This window comes from Lissotriton vulgaris, chromosome 7 (assembly GCF_964263255.1).
Source record: "Lissotriton vulgaris chromosome 7, aLisVul1.2, whole genome shotgun sequence".
Classification (NCBI taxonomy): domain Eukaryota; kingdom Metazoa; phylum Chordata; class Amphibia; order Caudata; family Salamandridae; genus Lissotriton; species Lissotriton vulgaris.
The window spans coordinates 1,775,114,152-1,775,139,608 of NC_141695.1; the positions used below are offsets into that span (position 1 = coordinate 1,775,114,152).

At 51.3% G+C, this 25,457-nt stretch overlaps 1 protein-coding gene across 3 annotated transcripts in view; it reads left to right on the forward strand.

Moving 5' to 3' along the window:
- LOC147706651 (nectin-2-like) overlaps positions 1-25,457 on the forward strand; it is a 205,591-nt gene that overhangs the window by 163,735 nt on the left and 16,399 nt on the right. For 2 of the 3 annotated variants that reach the window (XR_015297682.1, XM_086933151.1), the window contains exon 7: positions 14,843-14,906. Coding sequence is in view for 2 of the 3 variants with exons in the window: in XM_086933151.1 (XP_086789277.1) it covers positions 14,843-14,906 (64 nt within the window). In the remaining variant the exon portion in view is untranslated. Of the gene's footprint in view, positions 1-14,842; positions 14,907-15,107; positions 15,141-25,457 lie in introns of those variants that run through there. The other variant, XM_086933153.1, reaches the window with a different exon arrangement.

The following is a 25,457-nucleotide window of genomic DNA, read 5'->3' on the forward strand; positions in this document are numbered from 1 at the left end:
AGGATTGATAAGGCCTGCCATAGGAGTGACTTATAGGTTACTGTGTGTCCTTGTATGGGTTAGATATAGAGATACTATATCTAAAGCAAAGGGTGATTACACCACCTTGCCCCAGCTGAGTGATCAGCCAGTTGTGTCAAATAGTAAGGCCAGGCCAGGGGTGGCACAATACGTGCTGCAGCCCCTGGTAGGCCTTGAATGCACCTATGCCCTGGGTACCTAGGGTACACTGTACAGGGGCTCACAAGGTGATCCATGTTCCAATTGGTATGTACCTAGAGTACATGGAGTCCATTTTAACAGAGAGAGCAGAGGGCCTGGGGTCCTGAATAGCAGGGTCCCAGGTCAACTAAGTCGAAAACCAGCTAAACACTAGGCAAAAAGTGGGGGGTAACCGTAGTCGGATGTCCACCTTCCTACAGGGACCAGTTGCCTTTGGATTCTTTGGTGGTCTCTACTGCCCATAAAAAGGCGCACTCACAGACATCAGGAGAGGCTCCACCTCCAGATAAGGAATCCAAGCTGATAGGTGTGTCTGAAGAGAGTAGCTGCTCAGTCAGCCAACCATTGGCGTATAGCTAATACGCAGGGTCTCTTGTCCAGATACGATAGAGCTCACTGGGATGAGATGGAAGAATTATTAAAATATCTCCCAGAAGAACACAAAAAGAGGGGGCAGGAAATCGTAAAGGACGGTAAACTTATTTCTATTTCATCCATCAGTTGTGCATTAGATGCCGCAGATACTATAGCTAGAGGTATCAACGCCAGCCTTCTGCTTAGGAGACATGCACGGCTCAGAAGTTCTGGTTTCAAATCTGAGGAGCAACAAACCATCCTTAATACACCCTTTGATACGGAAAACCTTCTTGGGCCTCAAATAGATCAGTACAGTGAAAAGATGAAGAAGGATATTGAAGTGGCAAAGTCTATGGGAGCGCTTCAATCTCCTTCTACCAGAGGCTCCAAAACGAACATGAACACCTCCGATACAGCCGCATCTTCATACAGGACACAAACACTATCAAACCCCTCTAGAGCCTTCTACCAGGGTGGATATAGAGGAAACAATTTAAAGGCAGAGGTAAGGGTACACTCGCACGTACCTCCCAGTCCTCTAACAAGCACGACTTGCTGCCACTTCCCCCGGCCATATGCCGCCTTTCGGGGAAGATTACAACTATTTCCTCACATTTGGCAATCAATAACATCAGACAAATGGGTTTTCGATATTATTCAACATGGTTATTGCCGGAACTTACCAGCGATCCTCCTGATATTCCACCTCGCACTCACAAACGTTGTCAGGACACCAACAGCACCTCAAATAAGATGTACAAGCTCTTCTAACAAAAGGAGCTTTAGAACCGGTTCCATTACAACACCAAGGATCAGGAATTTACTCACTTTACTTCCTAATCCCCAAAAAGGATGGGTCTCTACGACCAATCTTAGATCTCAGACTGTTAAACCTATACAAAATGTCCGAACACTTACATATGGTTATCCTTCAACAAATGCTTCCACTTGGCCTCATGTCCACACTAGATTTAAGAACGCATACTTCCATATTACCTACACACCGAGCACATCGCAAATATCTCAGGTTTGTGATAGCAGGAAATCACCATCAGTCAAAGCACTCCCATTCGGGGCGACTACTGCCCCAGGAGTATTTACAAAAGGCCTGGCAGCAGGAGCAGCTTCTCTCAGAAGACAAGATTCGTGTCTTCCAGTATCTGAACGATTGGCTCATCAAAGCCAACACACAGAGCGATTGTTTACAACACACTCAAGAAACCATAAACCTTCTCCATCCATTGGGATTTACAGACCATGCACAAAAATCCCATCTTCAACCATCAGAGCAACAAAGATATCTGGGAGCAACGCTGAACACTCACCCAGCTCTAGCCTCTCCCAATCCAGCCAGAATTCAAAACTTTCAAACTCTGTTACTACAGTTTCAAAACAACCACTACCTAACCGTGAAAACTTTCATGCAACTGTTAAGGATGATGGCATAATGCATCTTGATAGTGTCTCACGCACGACTACACATGCGTCCTCTACAGGAATGCTTAGCACGTCAGTGGACTCAATCACAGGGTCAATTAACAGATCTAGTGTTGGTGGACAGCAGCATTCATCGCTCTCTGCAGCGGTGGAACACACAAAACCTATAAAAAAGGCGGCCCTTCATCGACCCCATTCCACAAGTCGTACTGACAGCAGATGCATCCCTCACAGTTTGGGGTGCCCATCTCTAGCGTCTAACAATTCAGGGTTTATGGGAAAACAAGCACAGAAGTCTTCACATCAATTACTTTGAGCTTCTAGCCGTGTATCTAGCACTACCTAATAAAGAAAGATGTCCTACTCCGGACGGACAATATGACAGCCATGTACTATGTATAAAATCAGAGGGGGACACACTCTACAGTTCTCAAGCCTCTCTCAGACCGTTTGGTGTTGGGCAATACATCACAAAATTAATCTTCTGTCAGAACACCTTCCAGGAATGCACAACCAATTTGCAGACTACCTCAGAAGGATGTGGCAACAAGTACACGAATGGGAACTTCATCCCCAGGTTCTCCTTCCATATTTCCAGACATGGGGGATTCCCACAAATAGATCTGTTCGCCCCAGTGGACAACTCAAAATGCCCAAATTTCGCCTCCAGTTTCCCACACCATCTATCGAAAGGCAATGCCCTAAGCATGAACTGGTCAGGGATATTTGCTTACGCTTTTCCGCCTCTCCCTCTCCTTCCATTTCTGTTTCGGAAACTCAGGCAGACATTTCTCACACTGAATCTAGTGGCTCCCACATGAGCTTGTCAACCGTGGTTCACCACACTACTAGACCTGTCAGTGGTTCCATATCAAAAGCTGCACCTCACTTCCAACCTTCTCACACGGCGCCGTGGAGAAATCAGACACCCAAACCCCAAGGAGCTCAATCTAGCGATCCGGCTCCTGAAGTCTTAGAGTTTAGATACCTAAATCTACCTCCAGATTGCAGGACAATCCTTAAAGAAGCAAGGGAACCTGCAGGTTATGCAGCAACGTGGAAAAGGTTTTTTATTTATTGTAATAATAACACAATGGATCAATTAGATGCATCTAAACAAAATATTGTTTGTGGTCTTTTGTATCTACAGCGAGTTTGCTTAGCTCACGCATCTATTTGATTACATCTTGCAGCAGTAGCTGCGGATCTGCAAAACAGGCATTTGTGTCTATTCAAAGTTCCAGAAATTAAAGCTTTTATGGATGGCCTTAAAATAATACCTCCCTGGGTACCACCTGCACCTATCTGGAACCTTAACCTAGTTCTTACAAGGATTTACACAACTGTGCATTACAATTTCTTTCATGGAAGGTTGCCTTTCTCGTTGCGATCACTTCACTAAGAGGTGTTGGTGATCTACAGGCATTAACCTTAGAAGAACCCTTCTTTCAACTTCAAAGTGGTTCTTCGTACAAACCCTAAATTCCTTCCAAAAGTAGTTTCTGCTTTGCATATTAAGCAGTCAGAGTTACCTGTGTTCTCACCTCAACCTGATTGAAGTAGCAGACGGGGGTCTACACGTACTTGATGTAAAAAGAGCCCTACTGTACTAGATTAATAGAACAAAAGATTTTTGCAAAACAACTTTTTGTTGCATTTGCTCCATGTCATTGGGAATCCTATCTCTATGTCTAGGTGGATTGTCAAATGTATTCAAACGTGCTAGGCTAAGGCTAAAAGAACTTAACTATACCCCCTAGAGCATATTCTACTCGCGAACTAGGAGCATTATGGCCTTTTTAGGTAATATTTCCATCCATAGCTGACAAATGTCAGGCAGCTACATGGCCTACACCAGGCACATTTACCAAACATTATTGTGTGGCTGTGTTAGCTCGTCAAAAGCTAATGTAGGCCAAGCAGTGCTGAAAACACTTTTTCAAACAACTGCAACACCCACTGGTCAGCCAGCGCTTTGGGAGAATACTGCTATAGAGTCTATGCAAAGCATGTGTATCTACAGCACACATGCCTCGAACGGATCATGTTAGTTGGCAGTAAGCATCTGTTCTTGGCATGTAGAGCTGTAGATTCACATGCACCCACCCTCCTCCCCGGACACCAATGGTTGTTGCAGTTCTTATTACTTACATTTTACATGCATGGACATCGCTGTACTACACTCACCCTCTTGCAGGAAAACAATCTAACAATGGAGTCGATGCCCATGCGCACTATCACCGACAGGACGACTCATCTTACCTCGTGACTGGAACGACTTCTTTAAAGAAGAACAAAGTGTAAACATCCGGACCCAACACTGCATGGCAGGAGTATGCAAAGCATGTGAATCTACAGCTCTACATGCCAAGAACAGATGCTTACTGGGTAAGTAACATGATCCTTCTGGCACTAAAGGCCTTTCAGACACAGATCATTGGGACAACTGTGCAAGTACAGACTGACAGACTGACAGCCATTATCTACCTCAACAAACAAGAGGGGGCAGCATCGCACAAACGTCCACTCCAGCTCAAGAGATATGGACATGGCATGCAAGCGTCTCACCCAGGTGGGAGCTAAAGGAAGAGGTGGTAGACCTTGATATTCAAGAAGTGAGGAAGACTAACTATATATGTCTCACAAGAGGACGCCAAATGCTAAAGCTTTACAGCCAGATTCCCAAAGCAACAAGCACAGGTAAATGCCCGGTCAGTCGATTTGGTCAGAGACATTTGGATGCACTTTTTCAGCAATTCCTCCGGTCTCCGATCCCGATAGTAATAGAGAAAAACAAGCAAAGAACAATCACACTAACCCTCATTTGCTTGCAGAGAAAGACAAGCCAGGTCTGTAGATCTAGGAGAGCCGGCACAGGGTAGAAGGATAACCCTACTAATATAGCAAGACCTACTAACAATGCAGAGGAGACTCGTGCTCCATCCAGAACCGCACACTCAGCATGGCTCCTGAAGACTTTGAATATGGACACCTACTCTTGTCAGGAATAACCATGGATGTGTTACAGGAAGACTAGACCATCCGCAGTTGGCGCTAAACTGCGAAATGGAAGTTGTGTGAACTGGGGTCACTCCTAAAATCGCCCGATCGCAGCTTGGCGCAAAATGCAACTGGGCCAGTATACGTCAGTCATCGACTCAACGGGGGCTTCATGCACCTCACTTACGTTGCACCTGCCAGCCTTCCTGACATACTACAGAACAGTAATAGACAGAAACTTCTTTAAAACACCAGTCATCAAGAGATGATTCCTGGATCAGGCAAAGAGCCCAGCACCACTGTGATCAGCCTTTGCGTCCACGTGGAACTTCAACATTGTTCTTACACAACTTCTGCAACAACCCTCCAAAGCAATGCACGGCATAGGACCTGGTTTCTAACCATAAAGACCTCTTTCTTGGTGGCCATCCCTTCCCTAACCCGGGCAAGTGATGTGCATGAACCATATCTTCTTTCTTCTGTGTAGACGGAGTTTCGGCCTCTCATAGGGTAGGTCGTCTCATCTGGACCTTACAATGAGACACACCTGGAATCAGTCAATTTAAATTGTACGGTCCTGATGGGACCTCCTACCCTATGAAAGGCCGAAACACTGTCGACACGCATACAAAACCAACCAATGTACTCAGCCTTCATCATTGTCACGAAAGGCTGTAAATGATTTTTGTATATTGATTAGATGGTCGATTTTTGTATTTTGGAAACCTTAGTGTATGTCACAACTTGTCTCTTGTATATATAGGTTCTAATTTCACTTGGGACACCTTACACCTTTTTTAGGTCTCGCCTGTCGATGCGCATGCGCATCGAGCAAGCGAGACTATAGGGGCTCATCGACTCTTTATCTAACTGCAAGGAATCGTGGCGATTCCTTGCAGTGCCCGTGACTTTTAAGGTCAATGCGCATGCGCATTAAGCTTATGCGCATGCGCATTGACCTTAAAAGTCACGGGCGCGTGCACGTCCGTGTTTGTTTACCCGCTCCGCCCCCTCCCGCCGTGTCGCCTTGCCTACTCTCTCTCTCCCCTCTCCGCCCCCGTTCCGCCCCCTCCCCTTCGTGTCGCATTTCTCCTCCCCCCTCCCCTCTCTTCCCTCCGGCTTCTTTTTTTTTGTTTATTTTACTCGCACCTCTCCCCTCTCCGCCCCCTCCCCCGTTCCGCCCCCTCCCGCCGTGTCGCCTTGCCTACTCTCTCTCTCCCCTCTCCGCCCCCGTTCCGCCCCCTCCCCTTCCCGCCGTGTCGCATTTCTCCTCCCCCCTCCCCTCTCTTCCCTCCGGCTTCTTTTTTTTTGTTTATTTTACTCGCACCTCTCCCCTCTCCGCCCCCTCCCCTTCCCGCCGTGTTACTTCTATGGGGTCTCAAACGTGTGCCTCAGACGTTCAGCTAAAACAATATGCAAATAAGTGTGCACATCACTGTTCCAGTGCGCTGCATTAAATACTGCAAACTTTTGCTTTCAAAATGGCTGTGCGCTTTGACGTCATGCATGCACCCCGTCCGGAACACAGCGCTCCTTTGGCACTCCGACACACTGGCATGCTGCTTGGAATCTCCTGATTGTTATTCACGCAAAAAGAAACTCCCACGCGGCAGCGCTGACAGAGATGCGTGTTAGCCGATGAGGTACTATACAGTTTGCGTGGATTTACCCATGTAAACCCGGGGTCTGGGGTATAGATTGAGCAGACGTCCGATAATTTGAATACTGCTGATGTCTGCCTCGTATCGCTGTTCCCCTTTTGTTTTCCTGTTGTTGAAGGCTTCGCCTCCCCTACTCCTCCTACTCTCCTCCCACTCTCCTCCCGTCTGTTCCCGCACTCCTCCCCGGCTCCCCGGCCGCCTCACACGACTGCTGGCTTCACTCCCCGCTGCAGGCGGCCCTGCGCACTCTAACCGCCGGCAAATCTACACAACCGCACTAAATAGGCTCACCAATGAGCAATGTACAATATGCAAATTTCATCTTGACATGTACACCCCACTGGCAATGACAGACGTTGTACACCTACTCAGTACATTTGTAAACGCTGCAAATACCTCAAAAACTGTTTAGTGTCGAAATGGTCCTCAATTTTGAATCCTATGCAGTTGCAATGTACACCATAATTACAGCGTGCGTATGGCTCTAGAAACCGGTCTGAAATTTTGAATCAATGACAGAGTAACCTGCAAAACAGTGTTATTATTTGAACAACGCTGACATTCTCTCTCTCACACACTAATACACAATCAAGCTAACGTACATATTACACAAACATATACACCGGCACACACTCAGATATACACAAAAACGAATACACACATATATAGCAAATCACGCCCCCAAAGACACAAATAAACAAACAAGTACCCAGACACACACCCAAAGACACACTCACACACGAATACATACACCTACCCTCTACGACACGCAGATACGCACAAACATCCTCACACTGACACACACATATATCGATACACAATCACGCAAACGCAGATGATCTTATTAACAAACACACATGCACTCACACAAAAACACAGACGTACACACATTGCCCTCACACGCTCAAACACAGATATAAACACGCACTTAGATACACACTCAGACACGCACGCTTACACACACACATTCTTACATTTCTGTACCATGCCCCTACCAGACAAGCACACGTATACAGACACACACCACGCAAGTTCACACCCGCCTCTCCCACAATTGCCACTGTTTACGTTCATACATCAGCCGTCACGTAATGTACGTTTCGCCCTTAAAATAAATCAAAATGTACTGAGTGTGATCAAATATAGGAGTCTTCAAACCTAAATGCAGCGTAAATGCATAAAGACAGTGAAGCAACACAAAGAGATGTCTGTCAGCTGTCCCCGTCTATCATGGGTTGTGTGTACACACTGTCTAGATAAGTGCACATAACCGATCCGTTATTAATGGTTTCCTATCTCAACAGAGACGCTACTGTTCGTATATGATATATAAGCATCAGTGACGCGCTTCGTGCACGCAGCTTCCGTCCGTCGGTCGCTCCAGCCCTCTGGCTGAGATATTCCTAGAATGTACAACGCATCTGACAGAGCCATGGGAGCCCGGGCCTATGCTGAGGGAGTCTGAGCGGGACAGATCCATCGAGGCTCGAGGGTGAGGGGTGCACGTCCTTCACACGCCCTCGGGTGCGAGGAGGACCGTGCTGCACCCTGGTTACTGGGCCTCCTTATTCTAGGCCCTGTTGTCTGAATTGCAAGAGTGTACTTACATACAAACAAATGGTCACAGCAGTAAGTCCTATTTATTCCTACTAATATGGCAAAGGAACACCATCTTTCTACACATTAGTTATTTCCTTTCTGTATGCAACTTTTCATGAGGAATATGGAATGAAGTGATAGTGTCGAAGTGAACGCACATTTTGGAAGGTGTGAACACTGAGCAATATACACATGTTTATGCGGGCAAGCAGTTAGTCCCTTAATTCATATCGCTCCACACACACACTCACCCTCACTCACACTCACCCACCCTCACTCACCCTCACCCTCACTCACCTTCACCCCCACTCACCCTCAACCCCTCACCCTCAACCCCTCACCCTCCCTCACCCTCACTCACCCTCAACCCCTCACCCTCACTCACCCTCAACCCCTCACCCTCACTCACCCTCAACCCCTCACTCACCCTCAACCCCTCACACACTCACCCACACTCACCCTCACTCACACTCACACTCACCCACCCCCACTCACCCTCACTCACCCTCACTCACCCTCACCCTCCCTCACTCACCCTCACCCTCACTCACCCTCAACCCCTCACCCTCACTCACCCTCAACCCCTCACCCACCCTCAACCCCTCACCCTCAACCCCTCACCCTCAACCCCTCACCCACCCTCACTCACCCTCACCCTCACTCACCCTCAACCCCTCACCCTCACTCACCCTCACTCACCCTCAACCTCATGCTAAAGATTTACAAAAAAACCCATTAACAATTCTAAAAGCACTAACTCTAATGCTGCGAGACCTATTGCATTTCTAATGCTTGTTGTATTTCTACATGAATTTATAAATAAGAATTTCAATTTACTCATTGGGCTTAGAGTGTTTCTCTGAGCTTGGACATCTTTTTTCCCTAACTATTGCTATTGTGCTCCACAGATATGATTATTATAAGTAGTATTGTTACTGTCTTGTTTTCTCCACAGGCACCATTGTTTTTTGATATAGGTTATACCCTGGTTCCATGTGGGTAGGGTGACCCTTGTTTCTCCTGAACGCGAAACTGTCACTTCATACAGCACTGGATTCCCTGTCGTTTCAGACAGGTAAATGCAATGAAGAGACACCTGCTGGTAGCAGGCTAACCCCAGAAGGATGGACAAACATCCTATGGCCCTATGAGATGGGCCTGATGCTGTTGCATGTCTTGCAGCTGTTCTGGGCACCGCCCCTGACGGTCTTTATCATCTGATCCGCATGGGCAAGTGATAGCTTCTTCTGTTGTCTAGATTAGACTGCTGCAACATTCTGCCATCGGGGCAGCCCTCTTCCATCTTACACACATCGAGAGCTTTGCAGTAAGAGTGGCTCGTGGGTGATCAGGTGACCAGGGCTCATATCCGCTTCCAACGACTCCACGTGAAGCCGCGGGCAGCTTTTAAAACCTTATGTAAATTGTAAATTGTAAATTGTTGTGTCTTGTAAAGCGCACTGCTACCCGGAGGCCTCGTAGCGCTATAGACCGCTGGGGAACCCGTCCTGGCTTTCCCTGTGAGATAGTCCCTCCTGGGGGTCTCCAAGGTGAAACCAGGCATCCCCGGCGTTTGTGTGGGGCCGTTGTGGAGATGAGGCAAGCTAATGCCCAGAGTTGCCGAGTGTGCTCCCTGGTCGGAGTAGGCACCGATGCGAGAATTATCAGTCCGCTGATCCTGGTCCAAGACCCTGCCGCGTCGGGAATCGAACCCTGGTCCCGGGCCGTTCTCTGCACTCGGGTCTGCCGCCTCTAACCAGTGAGCCACACCTCTCCACATGTACCTTGTACACATGGCCTCAAAGCCTTTCTCGTGGGCCTGGGTTTAACACTGTGGAACTCAGTGTTTTCGCACCACCACCACAACATACTGCATTTCAACAAATGTACACAAACATTCTTGACACACTTTAACACCTTCACAAACTTACATTCATAATTGAGAGGTAGAAGGTGTTTGCGGCGCCAAGCACTGCCATATCTTACCACTGGCCCGGCTTGCTCAGTCGGTAGAGCACGAGGCTCTTCATATCTTACACCTGGCCAGCTCAGTCGATGGAGCACGAAGCTCTTCATATCTTACGCCCGGCCAGCTAAGCTGGTAGAGCAGAAGTCACTTCATATCTTATGCTTAACTGGTAGAGCACGAGGCTCTTTATATCTTACACCCGGCCAGCTCAGTCGGTAGAGCACGAGGCTCTTCATATCTTACGCGCAACCAGCTCAGTCAGTAGAGCACGAGGCTCTTTATATCTTACACCCAGCCAGCTCAGTCAGTAGAGCACGAGGCTCTTCATATCTTATACCCGGCCAGCTCAGTCAGTAGAGCACGAGGCTCTTCATATCTTACACCCGGCCAGCTCAGTCGGTAGCGCACGAGGCTCTTCATATCTTACGCGCAACCAGCTCAGTCGGTTGAGCACGAGGCTCTTCATATCTTACACCCGGCCAGCTCAGTCAGTAGAGCACGAGGCTCTTCATATCTTACACCCGGCCAGCTCAGTCGGTAGCGCACGAGGCTCTTCATATCTTACGCCCGGCCAGCTCAGTCGGTAGCGCACGAGGCTCTTCATATCTTACGCGCAACCAGCTCAGTCGGTTGAGCACGAGGCTCTTCATATCTTACACCCGGCCAGCTCAGTCAGTAGAGCACGAGGCTCTTCATATCTTACACCCGGCCAGCTCAGTCGGTAGCGCACGAGGCTCTTCATATCTTACACGCAACCAGCTCAGTCGGTTGAGCACGAGGCTCTTCATATCTTACACCCGGCCAGCTCAGTCCGTAGAGCACGAGGCTCTTCATATCTTACGCACAATCAGCTCAGTCAGTAGAGCACGAGGCTCTTCATATCTTACGCACAATCAGCTCAGTCAGTAGAGCACGAGGCTCTTCATATCTTACACCCGGCCAGCTCAGTCTGTAGAGCACGAGGCTCTTCATATCTTACGCGCAACCAGCTCAGTCGGTTGAGCACGAGGCTCTTCACATCTTATACCCGGCCAGCTCAGTCAGTAGAGCACGAGGCTCTTCATATATTACACCCGGCCAGCTCAGTCGGTAGAGCACGAGGCTCTTCATATCTTACGCGCAACCAGCTCAGTCGGTTGAGCACGAGGCTCTTCACATCTTATACCCGGCCAGCTCAGTCAGTAGAGCACGAGGCTCTTCATATATTACACCCGGCCAGCTCAGTCGGTAGAGCACGAGGCTCTTCATATCTTACGCGCAACCAGCTCAGTCAGTAGAGCACGAGGCTCTTCATATCTTATACCCGGCCAGCTCAGTCAGTAGAGCACGAGGCTCTTCATATATTACACCCGGCCAGCTCAGTCAGTAGAGCATGAAGCTCTTCATATCTTACTCCTAGCCAGCTCAGTCGGTAGAGCACGAGGCTCTTCATATCTTACACCCGGCCAGCTCAGTCAGTAGAGCACGAGGCTCTTCATATCTTACGCGCAACCAGCTCAGTCGGTAGAGCACGAGGCTCTTCATATCTTACGCGCAACCAGCTCAGTCGGTAGAGCACGAGGCTCTTCATATCTTACACCCGGCCAGCTCAGTCAGTAGAGCACGAGGCTCTTCATATCTTACACCCGGCCAGCTCAGTCGGTAGAGCACGAGGCTCTTCATATCTTACGCGCAACCAGCTCAGTCGGTTGAGCACAAGGCTCTTCATATCTTACACCCAGGCAGCTCAGTCAGTAGAGCACGAGGCTCTTCATATTTTACACCCGGCCAGCTCAGTCGGTAGCGCACGAGGCTCTTCATATCTTACGCGCAACCAGCTCAGTCGGTTGAGCACGAGGCTCTTCATATCTTACACCCGGCCAGCTCAGTCCGTAGAGCACGAGGCTCTTCTTATCTTACGCACAATCAGCTCAGTCAGTAGAGCACGAGGCTCTTCATATCTTACACCCGGCCAGCTCAGCCAGTAGAGCACGAGGCTCTTCATATCTTACACCCGGCCAGCTCAGTCGGTAGAGCACGAGGCTCTTCATATCTTACGCACGGCCAGCTCAGCTAGTAGAGCACGAGGCTCTTTATATCTTACACCCGGCCAGCTCAGTCAGTAGAGCATGAAGCTCTTCATATCTTACACCCGGCCAGCTCAGTCAGTAGAGCACGAGGCTCTTCATATCTTACGCCCGGCCAGCTCAGTCTGTAGCGCACAAGGCTCTTCATATCTTACGCACAACCAGTTCAGTCGGTAGAGCACGAGGCTCTTCATATCTTACACCCGGCCAGCTCAGTCGGTAGTGCACGAGGCTCTTCATATCTTACACCTGGCCAGCTCAGTCAGAAAAGCACGAGACTCTTCATATCTTACGCGCAACCAGCTCAGTCGGTAGAGCACGAGGCTCTTCATATCTTACTCACAACCAGCTCAGTCGGTAGAGCACGAGGCTCTTCATATCTTACACCCGGCCAGCTCAGTCGGTAGAGCACGAGGCTCTTCATATCTTACGCACAACCAGCTCAGTCGGTAGAGCACGAGGCTCTTCATATCTTACACCCGGCCAGCTCAGTCGGTAGCGCACGAGCCTCTTCATATCTTACACCCGGCCAGCTCCCTCAGTAGAGCACGAGGCTCTTCATATCTTACACCCGGCCAGCTCAGTCAGTAGAGCACGAGGCTCTTCATATCTTACACCCAGCCAGCTCAGTCGGTAGAGCACGAGGCTCTTCATATCTTAAACCTGGCCAACTCAGTCAGTAGAGCACGAGGCTCTTCATATCTTACACCCAGCCAGCTCAGTCGGTAGAGCACGAGGCTCTTCATATCTTACACCCGGCCAGCTCCCTCAGTAGAGCACGAGGCTCTTCATATCTTACACCCGGCCAGCTCATTCTGTAGAGCATGAGGCTCTTCATATCTTACGCTCGGCCAGCTCAGTCCGTAGAGCACGAGGCTCTTCATATCTTACACCCAGCCAGCTCAGTCGGTAGAGCACGAGGCTCTTCATATCTTACGCACAACCAGCTCAGTCGGTAGAGCACGAGGCACTTCATATCTTACACCCGGCCAGCTCAGTCAGAAAAGCACGAGGCTCTTCATATCTTACGCACAACCAGCTCAGTCGGTAGAGCACGAGGCACTTCATATCTTACACCCGGCCAGCTCAGTCAGAAAAGCACAAGGCTCTTCATATCTTATGCGCAACCAGCTCAGCTAGTAGAGCACGAGGCTCTTCATATCTTACACACGGCCAGCTCAGTCAGTAAAGGGAAATGCTCTTCATAGCTTACCGCGGTGCTGGCTAGCGACTCTATAGAGCACAAGGCTCTTTATTTCTTACCAGCGGACCGGCTAGCTCAGTTGGTAGTGCACAAGGCTCTTGTCCTACCACTGCTTGGCTAGCTCAGTTGGTAGCGCACAAGGCTCTTCATATCTTGCCATCAAGGACTTGAAATGGCACCAGTGAAAATGTTTGTGATCCAGCCCCAGTGTCCAAATTGTCCCTTCGCAGTTGTGTACCCAGCCGGTACTCGCAGGCACACCCCATGAAGTTGTGCACCCCGCCTGGACACGCAGGCTCAATGCATGCATGTGTGCACCCTGCCTGGACACGCAAGCACAATGCATGCATGTGTGCACCCTGCCTGGACACTCAGGCACACTGCATGCAGTTGTGCACCCTGCTTGCACTCGCAGGCACACTGCATGCAGTTGTGCACCCTGCCTGCAGTGTGCACCCTGCCTGCAGTGTGCACCCTGCCTGCACTCGCAGGCACACTGCATGCAGTTGTGCACCCTGCCTTCAGAGTGCACCCTGCCTGCACTCGCAGGCACACTGCATGCAGTTGTGCACCCTGCCTGCACTCGCAGGCACACTGCATGCAGTGTGCCTGCACTCGCAGGCACACTGCATGCAGTTGTGCGCCCTGCCTGCACTCGCAGGCACACTGCATGCAGTCGTGCAACCCGGCCTGGACACGTAGGCACACTTCATGCAGTCGTGCACTCGGCATGCAGTTGTGCACCCTGCCTGGACACACAGGCACACTGCATGCAGTTGTACACCCTGCCTGGACACACAGGCACACTGCATGCATTTGTGCAACCCTGCCTGTACTCGCAGGCACACTGCATGCATTTGTGCAACCCTGCCTGTACTCGCAGGCATACTGCATGCAGTCGTGCAACCCTGCCTGTACTCGCAGGCACACTGCATGCAGTCGTGCACCCTGTCGGTACTCGCAGGCACACTGGATGCAGTTGTGCACCCTGCCTGACTTCGCAGGCACACTGCAGGCAGTCGTGCACTCTCTCTGGACACACAGGCACACTGCATGCAGTCGTTCACCCTGCCTGACTTTGCAGGCAAACTTCATGCAGTTGTGCACCCTGCCTGGACACGCATGCACACTGCATGCAGTCGAGCACCCTGCTTGTAGTTGCAGGCAGACTGCATGCAGTCCTACACCCTGCCTGTACTCTCAAGAACACTGCATGCAGTCATGCACCCTTCCTGTATTTGCAGGCACACTGCATGCCTGCATTCTCTGGATTTTGCCTTTTACTGAATAGTTTCAAACTTTTCTAATTCTTTGTTTTGATTTTCAGCTTGGAGGGGCCTCCAGCGTACAAGCCTCCGCCTCCTTCAGTCAAACTGCAGGCGCAAGACACGGTCAGTGAACCAGCCTTGATCACTACTTCTCCACCCTTACCTCTGCCCTGCCTTCCCTGTGTTACTTCTCTCCCTCCTCTTGTTCCATCATTGTGTCCCCGCTCTCCTTCCCACCTCTTTTTTGCTCATCTGAACCTTTGTCCATATTCCTTCCCCTCTTACATCTTGTCCTCTTTTTCTTCACTGTTGATAATTTTGTAGCACCTATTACCCCTGTGAAGTCACTTTAAAGCACTAGAGAAGTGTCTGTAAAACAAGCGAAATAAAAAGAGGGCTCAGGAAAGAAGACACGCTAGAGGGAATGAGAAGGAAGACCTGTGGATGGAGGGGTCTTCCCCAAAGGGATAGTATCAAGGCAAATCAACAGATAAACACGTGAGTATCTTGTTGGCATCTAGCCAGTGGGTCAAGAGGAAGGACGTGCAAGTGATGGTGGCCACGGTAGAGAGCGCAAGTGATGGTGACCAGCAGGTGGAGAGGAAGAGCGCGCAATTGATGGTGGCCAGCAGGTAGAGAGGAAGAGAGCGTGAGTGATGGGGACCATCAGGTAGAGAGGAAGAGAGCGTGAGTGATGGGGACCAGCAGGTAGAGAGGAAGAGAGCGTGAGTGATGGGGACCAGCAGGTAGCGAAGAAGAGAGCAATGGTGGCCAGAAGGTAGAGCGGAAAGAAACATAAGTGATGGTGATCAGCAAGCATAGAGGAAGGAAGTGCGGGTGATTGTTGCAGTTGGAGGGGAAAGAAGTGTAAGTGATGGTGGCCAGCATTGACCCCTCGCTATAACACGGATCACCAAGTTGCATACATTTACGCATTTCTGAAAGTGTTTGGAGGCAATCATGTCTTCTTGTAATGAACGTAGGAAATCTGTGTTCCCATGTCCAATGTCTAACTGAAAAGTAGGGTTTTATTAAATCGTAGAAAGGTTTTACTCTTTCTGCATAATCCAAAATGTGTCTTCTGACAAAATGTAGGAATTCCAGTATTGTACATTTTTTAATGTTTTTCGTGGCAGGAGCAGCGCACACTTTTCTAAAGGACTATGATTCTTCATCAAAATTTTGGTGTTTCCTTGCTGCAAATACCCCGGGCTGTTCTTATAACCCTTGGGAGACGACAAAATTGTCGCTGAGACCCCAGCGCTGAGAATGCAGTCAAATGACTGCTTTCAGGTTCTATATTTTAACAAGAAAAATCAATTTGAGATATCAAGTGTCATTTAGTATTTTTTACTCATAATGTTATTCATTAATGCGGCAATGTCTGCGTTTTGGATAGCGATTGTCTTTGTACAATTGTTTAAATGTCTGTAATCTAAAATTTGATGATATGAATTATCTGGTTTTGATACGGGAAACAAAGGATTGTTCATTGGTGAGGTGCATGTTTCAATAACCCCCTGGTATTCAAGTTGATATAACATCTCCCTGACCTGTTGGGCAATCCTGTAACTGATGTGTTCTCCCCATGGGCAAGCAGATTGTTAACATTCTGTGTTTTTCAAATGTGGTCATATTTGGGAATACACCCTCAATCTACGTTATTTTTCAGCTACTCAGAATGGTATTTGTTTGCGTTTCGTGGGCATCTTGCCAATTACTGATTGTAATGTTTACAGAGTTATTTTAGTTGCTATACCCTGGTATTGAGCACCATTTGTTGCAACTGTTGTCTGGCTGTGAAAGTCCTCATGACGTATTGTATTGGTTTCTGTAGATTCTGCTTAAATCTTTGTGTTGTATGAGTAAGTCTGGTTGTGGCATTGTGTCAATGTCAGGATGTGGTGTGTAGGCCGTGTTGCCCTGTCTTCTAGCGGGCCTAATCTTACTCCGTCTCGTAAATGGGGTAGGGCGCCTTTAAACCAGTAAAATGTTCCTGGTAAGGCAGTGGAACTTCTACGTCCTCGCAAGGACCATATGCCGCTGGTGCATCTCCCTCTGTGTAAGATGAAATATGTGTGTTCTAGCATCTGCTTCTGGGAAGGTAACCCACAAATAGAAAACCTCTGTTTTGTTTGATTTGTGTGCCTCAATCACAAAGGCTACTAAGCCACCCCTGGGTGGTAACCCATCTTCTAGTAGTTTCAGGGTGATAGTACGTCTGAATTTAGGTGGAATGAGAACTCCATCCACCTCTTCTGAGAGCTGCAGGTCTACGACTGTCACCTCTTGCCCCAGTCATTTTGTAACAGAGAAAAAGTATGTTCAAGGGAACTAAGTTAAGGTGTTATGCACAATTGTTTTGGAACAGTATGTCCTGTCAAGCTTGATTAACCAGCAGCCAATAAATAGGATATTTCACCAACTCGGCTTTGGCGAAGATTGTACCCCCACACTCCAGACATCACAGGTGTTTTGTGAGTAGTTTTCTCTGAGAATTTCGCACGACTCCGATATTACTGTTCAATAAGTACCATACCCAAATTGGGCGCCATGTCGTGTAGTTCCTATATTACCCAGGCAGGACCTGCGTGTTTGGATAACATAAACTGTAGGATTGGTGGCAGACTGATTCCGTGCACCCCCACCAGATATGTTAGCCTGTTTGCACAGTGCCACTAGTGTCTCCTCTTATCTGGGAGAGATTAGTTTCTGGCAACCTTAGAACATGACAACTCTGATCCCCCAGGATCGTGGAAACAATGTGCTACTTTTAACTCAGTCACTCGTGCTCATTTAGTTTATCTCAGAGATACACAGAAGAAACAGTCTGGGCGTTTCAATAAGGGTTTATTGAACAGTTGTTATTCTTGTGTAAAGTATATGAGCTGCAACCACCATTAGACACGATATGGTTAGCAGTACTATGAATATGAACGGATAGTACAGTCCTACCATCTTGCAATAAGCATGAATAAACACATGAATATAAAATGCAGGATACAAGTGCGCGTACTCCTAAGATGCCTATCAAGATGTACCTAGCATGTGAGTAGGTGTGGAAGCCAAAAACCCTCTAGGATTAGTTAAACCCCATTACCTGAAGTGTGAGAATGTCGGAGCCCTTCTTGGTCTCGAGGTGGACACCACGCAAGGGATGTTCAGACCGCTGTCAGCTGGAGCGTCTGCATGCAGGAGCCTCAGTGTGTTGTGTGAAAGCCTCGGTTCCCTCTAGCTAACACTAGCAAGAGCTGCTGTATTTATAGAGAAAAGTGTCTAAGGTTCCTTTGTCCCTTATTCTCGTGTTAACCATTGTTGGGTTTGAGGATGACGTATGTGATGAACTTTGTGCGTAGATATTAGGGTGGTGGTGTATAGACCCTGCCTGGTTTCCTTATCAATATTCATTCCTGTGGTGTCAGTCTGAAAGATACATTCATAGAACACCATTGCTCAGGGAAAACCCTCCTGCTGCACCCAGGCCCAGAACTAGGCTCAATGTTCAGTCCATAAAAGACGTTCAATCCTTAAAAGGCTTGTGACTGTGTAATGTGGGGAAGGGATGTAGGTGAAAGGGTATGATGTCCCCAGGGCCTATATTAGGGTACCTATATGAAACATAACAGTCCCTACCACACCATGTTCTACCTGTGCCTCTGTCCCTACAACACATTGTCCAACCTGTGACTCTGTCCCTACCACGCTGTGTCCTACCTGTTTCTCTGTCCGTACCAAACTATGTCCTACCTGTGGCTCTGTCTCTACCTACCACACTGTGTTCTACCTGTGGCTCTGTCCCTACCACACTGTGTCGTACCTGCGGCTCTGTTCCTACCACACCGTGTCGTATCTGTGGCTCTGTCCCTACCACACCGTGCCGTACCTGTGGCTCTGTCCCTACCACACTGTGCCGTACCTGTGGCTCTGTCCCTACCACACTGTGCCGTACCTGTGGCTCTGTCCCTACCACACCGTGTCCTACCTGTGGCTCGGTCCCTACCACCCTGTGTCCTACCTGTTCCTCTGTCCCTACCACACCGTGTCCTACTTGTGTCTCTGTCCCTACCACACCGTGTCCTACGTGTGACTCTGCCCGTACCACACCATGTTCTACCAGTGGCTCTGTCCGTAACACACTGTGCCCTACCTGTGGCTCTGTCCCTACCACACCATGTTCTACCTGTGACTTTGTCCGTAACACACTGTGTCCTACCTGTGACTCTGTCCGTAACACACTGTGTCCTACCTGTGACTCTGTCCGTACCACACTGTGTTCTACCTGTAACACTGTCCCTACCACACCGTGTCCTACCTGTGGCTCGGTCCCTACCACCCTGTGTCCTACCTGTTCCTCTGTCCCTACCACACTGTGTCCTACTTGTGTCTCTGTCCCTACCACACCGTGTCCTACGTGTGGCTCTGCCCGTACCACACCATGTTCTACCAGTGGCTCTGTCCGTAACACACTGTGTCCTACCTGTGGCTCTGCCCGTACCACACCATGTTCTACCAGTGGCTCTGTCCGTAACACACTGTGTCCTACCTGTGGCTCTGTCCGTACCACACTGTGTCCTACCTGTGGCTCTGTCCGTACCACACCATGTTCTCCAGTGGCTCTGTCTGTACCACACCATGTTCTCCAGTGGCTCTGTCTGTACCACACCATGTTCTACCTGTGGCTCTGTCCGTAACACACTGTGTCCTACCTGTGGCTCTGTCCGTACCACACCATGTTCTACCTGTGGCTCTGTCCGTAACACACTGTGTCCTACCTGTGTGTTAGACGGACCGGGAGGGTCGGCCGAGATTACGGGGAGAGGTCTCCAGGGAGAGCCGTCTCCAACGACTGTACAGATAAGTAACTTCCCCCCCACAGACGGACACCACACAAGATTGAAGGTTAACGAGTCTTTATATGCAATTCTTAGGTTACGTTGATATGATACAAGGAGGTCTGGACTCAGGGGTCCCCTCGGTTCTGATCTCTGGTTGAGGAAAAGGGTAGCGGGACAGTCTTAGTTACCAATGAGTTCAAAATAGCTCACAATCCTCGAGCTCGGCGTTCTTAGATGGTCGGGCCGTGGAGGAGCCAAGCAGGTCCCGGAATGGATGAAGGACGACGGTCCGCGGCGGAGCCTGCAGGTCCCGGTGGCGATGAAGGATGAAGGTTACGACGGCTGTGGCAGCGCCAACAGGCAGGACGATGGTGCACAGGACAGAGCTACGGCCGCGCCAGTAGTCCGTCCAGGATGAGTTCCTCTTTACGTCTCTCGACTCCAAGATACAACTGTCTTCCTGCTCTGGAGCTGCCCCAGTTATAGGGCTGGCGTGCTTTGATGTCCGGACCCTCGCACTTGGAGGTCGGGGGGTCCGGGATGAGGGAGTCCAGACACCCAGCAGGGGGGTGGAGCCAGCGCCCGGGGAGGCGATGGGCGAGCGGCACTGGGCGGGGGAGAGCCATCGGCACCTCTTTCTCCCATTGACTTGCCAAGTAGCCCGCTTACCTCCTGGTTGGAGGGTGGTGCCGGAATGTCTGAGGCCGGGCTAGGCCCAGGGTTGAGGTCGATCGGGGGCCAGGCGGCCTCGTGGCGAAGTGTCCAAGATGGCGGCCCGGGCTGGGCGCATGGGCCGGCAGTGGATCGGACCCACGAGGTTATCATGTTCGAGGGCAGGGGTCCCTGAGGGGACGTAGGACGGGCAATGGTGGTGTGTGGTGCTTGCGTGACTGGGCTCGGGCCTGGTCGAGCCGGGGGAGAATGGCCCGTCATGTGGCCTGTCCAACATGCGTCCCCCCCAGCTGAAGGCGGGGAGAGTTACCCATCCTCTTGGGGACTCTCTTCGTCGAGGCGGAAAAACCGGGACAGGCCATCCGCGTTGGCGTGGTCGGACCCAGGCCGGTGTTCGACTGTGAAGTCCATACCTTGCAAGGAGATGGACCAGCGTAGCAATTTTGGGTTTTCCCCCCGCATATGCATCAACCACTGCAGGGGTCGGTGGTCAGTCTGCACCCGAAAGTGGGTGCCAAAAAGGTAGGGCCGGAGCTTCTTGAGGGCCCACACCACCGCGAAGGCTTCCCTCTCTATGGTGCTCCAGCGTTGTTCCCGTGGTAGGAGTCTCCGGCTGATGAAGGCCACCGGTTGATCAAGGCCTTCGGTGTTCACTTGGGACAGGACCGCCCCAATGCCCTGGTCGGAGGCGTCCGTCTGGACGACGAACTCCCGGCTGTAGTCTGGGGCCTGGAGCACAGGAGCGGAACACATGGCGGCCTTTAACTGTTCGAATGCCGCTTGACACTCTGGGGTCCAGTTCACCTTCTTGGGCTGATTTTTTGACGTGAGTTCGGTGAGGGGCCCCACGATGGTACCATAGTCTTTCACGAACCTTCGGTAGTAGCCCGTGAGGCCCAGGAAGGCTCGCACCTCAGTTTGAGTGATAGGGGGTTGCCAGTTCTGGATGGCGGCGATTTTCAGCTGTAGAGGGGCCACTAGGCCGCTTCCCACCTGGTGTCCGAGGTAGGTCACCGACCCTTGTCCAATTTGGCATTTGCTGGCATTGATCGTGAGGCCAGCTCGCTGAAGGGCTTGCAGCACTGCTTGGAGGTGGTGGAGGTGCTCGGTCCAATGGTGGCTGTACACAGCGATGTCGTCCAGGTAGGCGGCGCTGAACTCTTCGAGCCCCGCCAGGACCTGATTGACGAGCCGTTGGAAAGTCGCTGGGGCATTCTTCATGCCGAAGGGCATGACCGTAAAATGATAGTGGCCATCGGGGGTGGAGAAGGCAGAACGTTCTTGCGCTCGGGGGGTGAGGCCGATCTGCCAATAACCTGCCGTCAGGTCGAAGATGCTGAGGTAGCGGGCAGCGCCCATTCGGTCGACAAGTTCATCTGCCCGGGGGATGGGGTGTGCGTCTGTTCTGGTGACTTCATTCAGGCCCCGGTAGTCGACACAGAACCGGAGTTCTGGTGTGGTTCCGGGGGCGGCTGCTTTGGGGACCAGTACGACCGGGCTGGCCCATGGACTGTCTGAGGGCTCGATGACCCCGAGCGTGAGCATCTTAGCTACTTCCGCCTGGATGCAGGCCCGTACCCGATCAGGTACGCGGTAGGCCCGGTGGCGGATAGGAGGGCTGTCTCCGGTGTCCACATCGTGCACACACCAGGAAGTGACACCTGGGGTGAGGGAGAACAGACTGGCGAACCGTGATAGGAGGGCTTGGCACTCTTGGCGTTGTTCTCTGGTGAGGGTCTCCGAGAGTCGGACCCCATCCATGGAGCCGTCTTGCTCCTGGGTCCGCAAGAGGTCAGGGAGAGGCTCGGAGTCGTCTTCAACCCCATTGTCTGTGGCCATCAAGAGGCTGAGTTCTGTTCGTGCAAAGTGGGGTTTCAGTCTGTTGGTGTGGAGGACTCGGAGCGGATTCCGGGCGGACTCCATATCGATCAGATAGGTGGCAGGACCCTTGCGCTCGATTACCTTGAAGGGTCCCGTCCATTTGTCTTGGAGAGCGCACGGCTCTGTGGGGGACATTACCCAGACCTGTTGCCCCGGCTCGAATTCAATGGATGAGGCGTTCTGGTCATACCATTTCTTCATGTCCTCTTGACTGGCCTCTAGGTTGGCTTTTGCTAGGTCTCTGAACCGCCGGGACTGGTTGCGGAGGGTGAGGAGGTACCGGAAGACATCTGGAGGACTCTTGGCCGGAGGCGTCTCCCAGCCTTCTTTGATCAGGCTGAGTGGCCCCCGTACTGGGTGCCCATAGAGCAGCTCGAATGGGCTGAAGCCTAGGGACTTCTGTGGGACCTCCCGGTAGGCGAAGAGGAGGCACGGCAGTAGCACGTCCCACTGGCGACGGAGGGGCTCTTCCAATCCCCCGATCATCCCTTTTAGCGTGCGATTGAACCGTTCAACAAGTCCGTTTCCTTGGGGGTGATAGGGGGTCGTGAAGCGGTAGGTGACCCCACACTGTTGCCAGAGGGACTTCATATATTTAGAAATAGAGTTCGTGCCTCTGTCACTGACGACTTCTCGGGGGAACCCCACACGGGAGAAGATCCCCATCAGGGCCCGGCCGACCACTGGGGCTGTCACGGTCCGGAGAGGAATAGCCTCAGGGTAGCGGGTGGCGTGGTCCACTAGCACCAGGATGAAGCGATGGCCTTGTCTTGTACGCGGGTCCAGGGGTCCCACAATGTCTATCCCGACCCTCTCAAATGGGGTCGTGACTACTGGAAAGGGTTGCAGGGGGGCCTTTAATTTGCGGCCGCTCTTCCCACTGGCTTGGCACGTGGGGCAAGATCGGCAATGCTGGTGCACATCGTTTCTCATTTTGGGCCAGAAGAAGTGGGTCACTAGGCGGCTGTAGGTTTTATCTTGTCCCAGGTGCCCTGCCAGGGGGACATCGTGGGCCAGATTTAGCAGGAAGTCTCTAAAGCGGAGGGGCACCACTAGTACTCGGTTGGCCCCCAGCTCGGCGATTCGTTGCTCGCTGTACAATAGATCAGTGTCCCAGTAGACCCAATGAGTTCCGGAGGTATCCCCTGCGCTTTGGGCGAGCGCTTGTTGTCGGAGTCCCTCAAGGGAGGGACAGGTCTTCTGTTCCTGACGAAATTGTTCTTGTGTGGGTCCCCCTTCTTGAGCCCACTGGTCAAGATTAGCGAGGTCGGAAGGTTGAGCAAGTTCGAGGGGGATGCCATGGTCGGGGGTCTCGGCGGGGGCGACCGGAGGTGGTGGCGCCGGCCATTCTGGTTCTTCCGGGTGATGGTTGGCACGGGCGGCCATGGACCGGGTGGTGACGCACGCCCAGTCTGGGACGCCCAACATCCCCAAGTGTTCTTTTCGCTCCACGGCTGCCCACGGGGAGCTTTCCAGGTCATTTCCGAGGAGGCAGTCCACGGGGGCGTCGTCTCGGACCGTTACCTTCAACATGCCGGAGACCCCTCCCCACTCAAAGGGGACGCAGGCCATCCGACACAGACTCTCCGAGTTGTCGGCTGATCGCACAGGGCAGAGAATGTTCGGTAGATATTGTTCTGGGGTCACCAGATGACAGCGGACGGCTGTCACACTGGCCCCGGTGTCTCGAAGGGCTTCGGCCCGTTGTCCATTGATGCTCACCCATTGGCTGTACTTCTGGGTGTTAGCGGGTAGGGGGACCCGCGGGACCATGTCTCTTCCCCCTAAGCACGCGAGAGTCATGGCGGCTGGCTCCCACTCTTGATACTCTTGCTCGTCTGTTTCTTGTTCTTCGGAGATCTGTTCTTCCCCTAGTGCCGCGGCGGCCACATGGCGGGGTTTTGGACTCTGATACTGCGGGCAGCTTGGGTCGTTTGCATAGTGGCCGACTCGTTGGCATCGGTGACATGTAACATTGGCTCTGTATCCCGGTCGCGCCGGGGTGCTGCCCCGGTTGGCCGGGGGGGTGGTGCTGGTAGTGGGGGCGGCCGGAGTGTTGTCTCTTCCTCGTCCTTGGCCCCCTCCTCCTCCTCTGGGTCGGTGGTGACCATTGTTGTTCCTGTTCTGCTCGTAGAACCCATTCCGGCCCACTCTGGTGATCTCCCACCGGTCAGCTTCGGCTGCGAGCTGCCGGGGATCGGTTAACTTACTGTCGAGGAGGTGTTGGCGTAGTTCAATGAAGCAATTGTTGGACAGATGCTCCCATACCATCAGATTGAACAGCTGCTCGTAGGTCGTGACGTTGTTCCCTCTGATCCAGCCTTCGAAGGCTCGGCTAAAGTACGTTACATAGTCCACCCAAGTTGTACCTGGAATGCGTGTGCAGTCTCGGAACCTCTGACGGTACATCTCGGGCGTGAGGCCATAGCGGGTGAGGAGGGCCGCTTTCATATGGTCGTAGGAGGTCATCTGGTGGTCTGGGAGCTGTAACAGAGTATCGCGGCCCTCATTGAGGAATTTGCCCCATAGGCCGGCTCCCCAGTCGGCTCTATCGATCCGGTGCGCAGTCATCGCGATTTCATAGGCCTTAAACCATTGCTGGATGTCGTCTTCTCGAAAATATTCTCGGACCACATCCTTGGGGATGTGCACTTTCTTCTCCGTGGTCCCTGGGGTGGACGGTCTGTCGGGCACCCCTAACTCTTTATTCTGCTTGCGCAGGTTGATCTCGGCTAGGTTCCGTTCGTGCTCGTACGTTAGTCTTTTTTCCTCGAGCTCCCTTTGCCTCTGTTTCTCCTCTCTTTCTTCTCGGAGGCGAAGGTGCTCTAAGTTTATTTTTTGCTCGGCCAATTTGAGTTCTATGTCCATCTTGAGTCGGGCCATTTCGAGTTCGTGTAGTCGGGCTTTTTCTCGTTCTTGGATCTCGTCTTGCGAGAGGCTGGTTCTTTGCCCCTCAGGGGCCGTGTTGGTATTTTTCGCGGTGCTTTGCTCAGGGGCTTCGACATCCCCGGTCTCTGCCCAAGATTCTAGGGCGTGCTTAAAATCGTCCTTGGTACTTAGTCCGGTGGTAGCGATACCTAGTTCGATGCAGAACTGCTTTAGTTCACGATGGCTGTATTCCTCTAGTTTTTCCATTTGGAACTTCTCAGTTGATCCGCTCTCTTTAGTCGACATTGTGGTTCGTTGTGGGGTGAGCTACTCTCTGTACGTTATGCGGTGATTCGGATCGCGCCGCTGGCCACCAATGTTAGACGGACCGGGAGGGTCGGCCGAGATTACGGGGAGA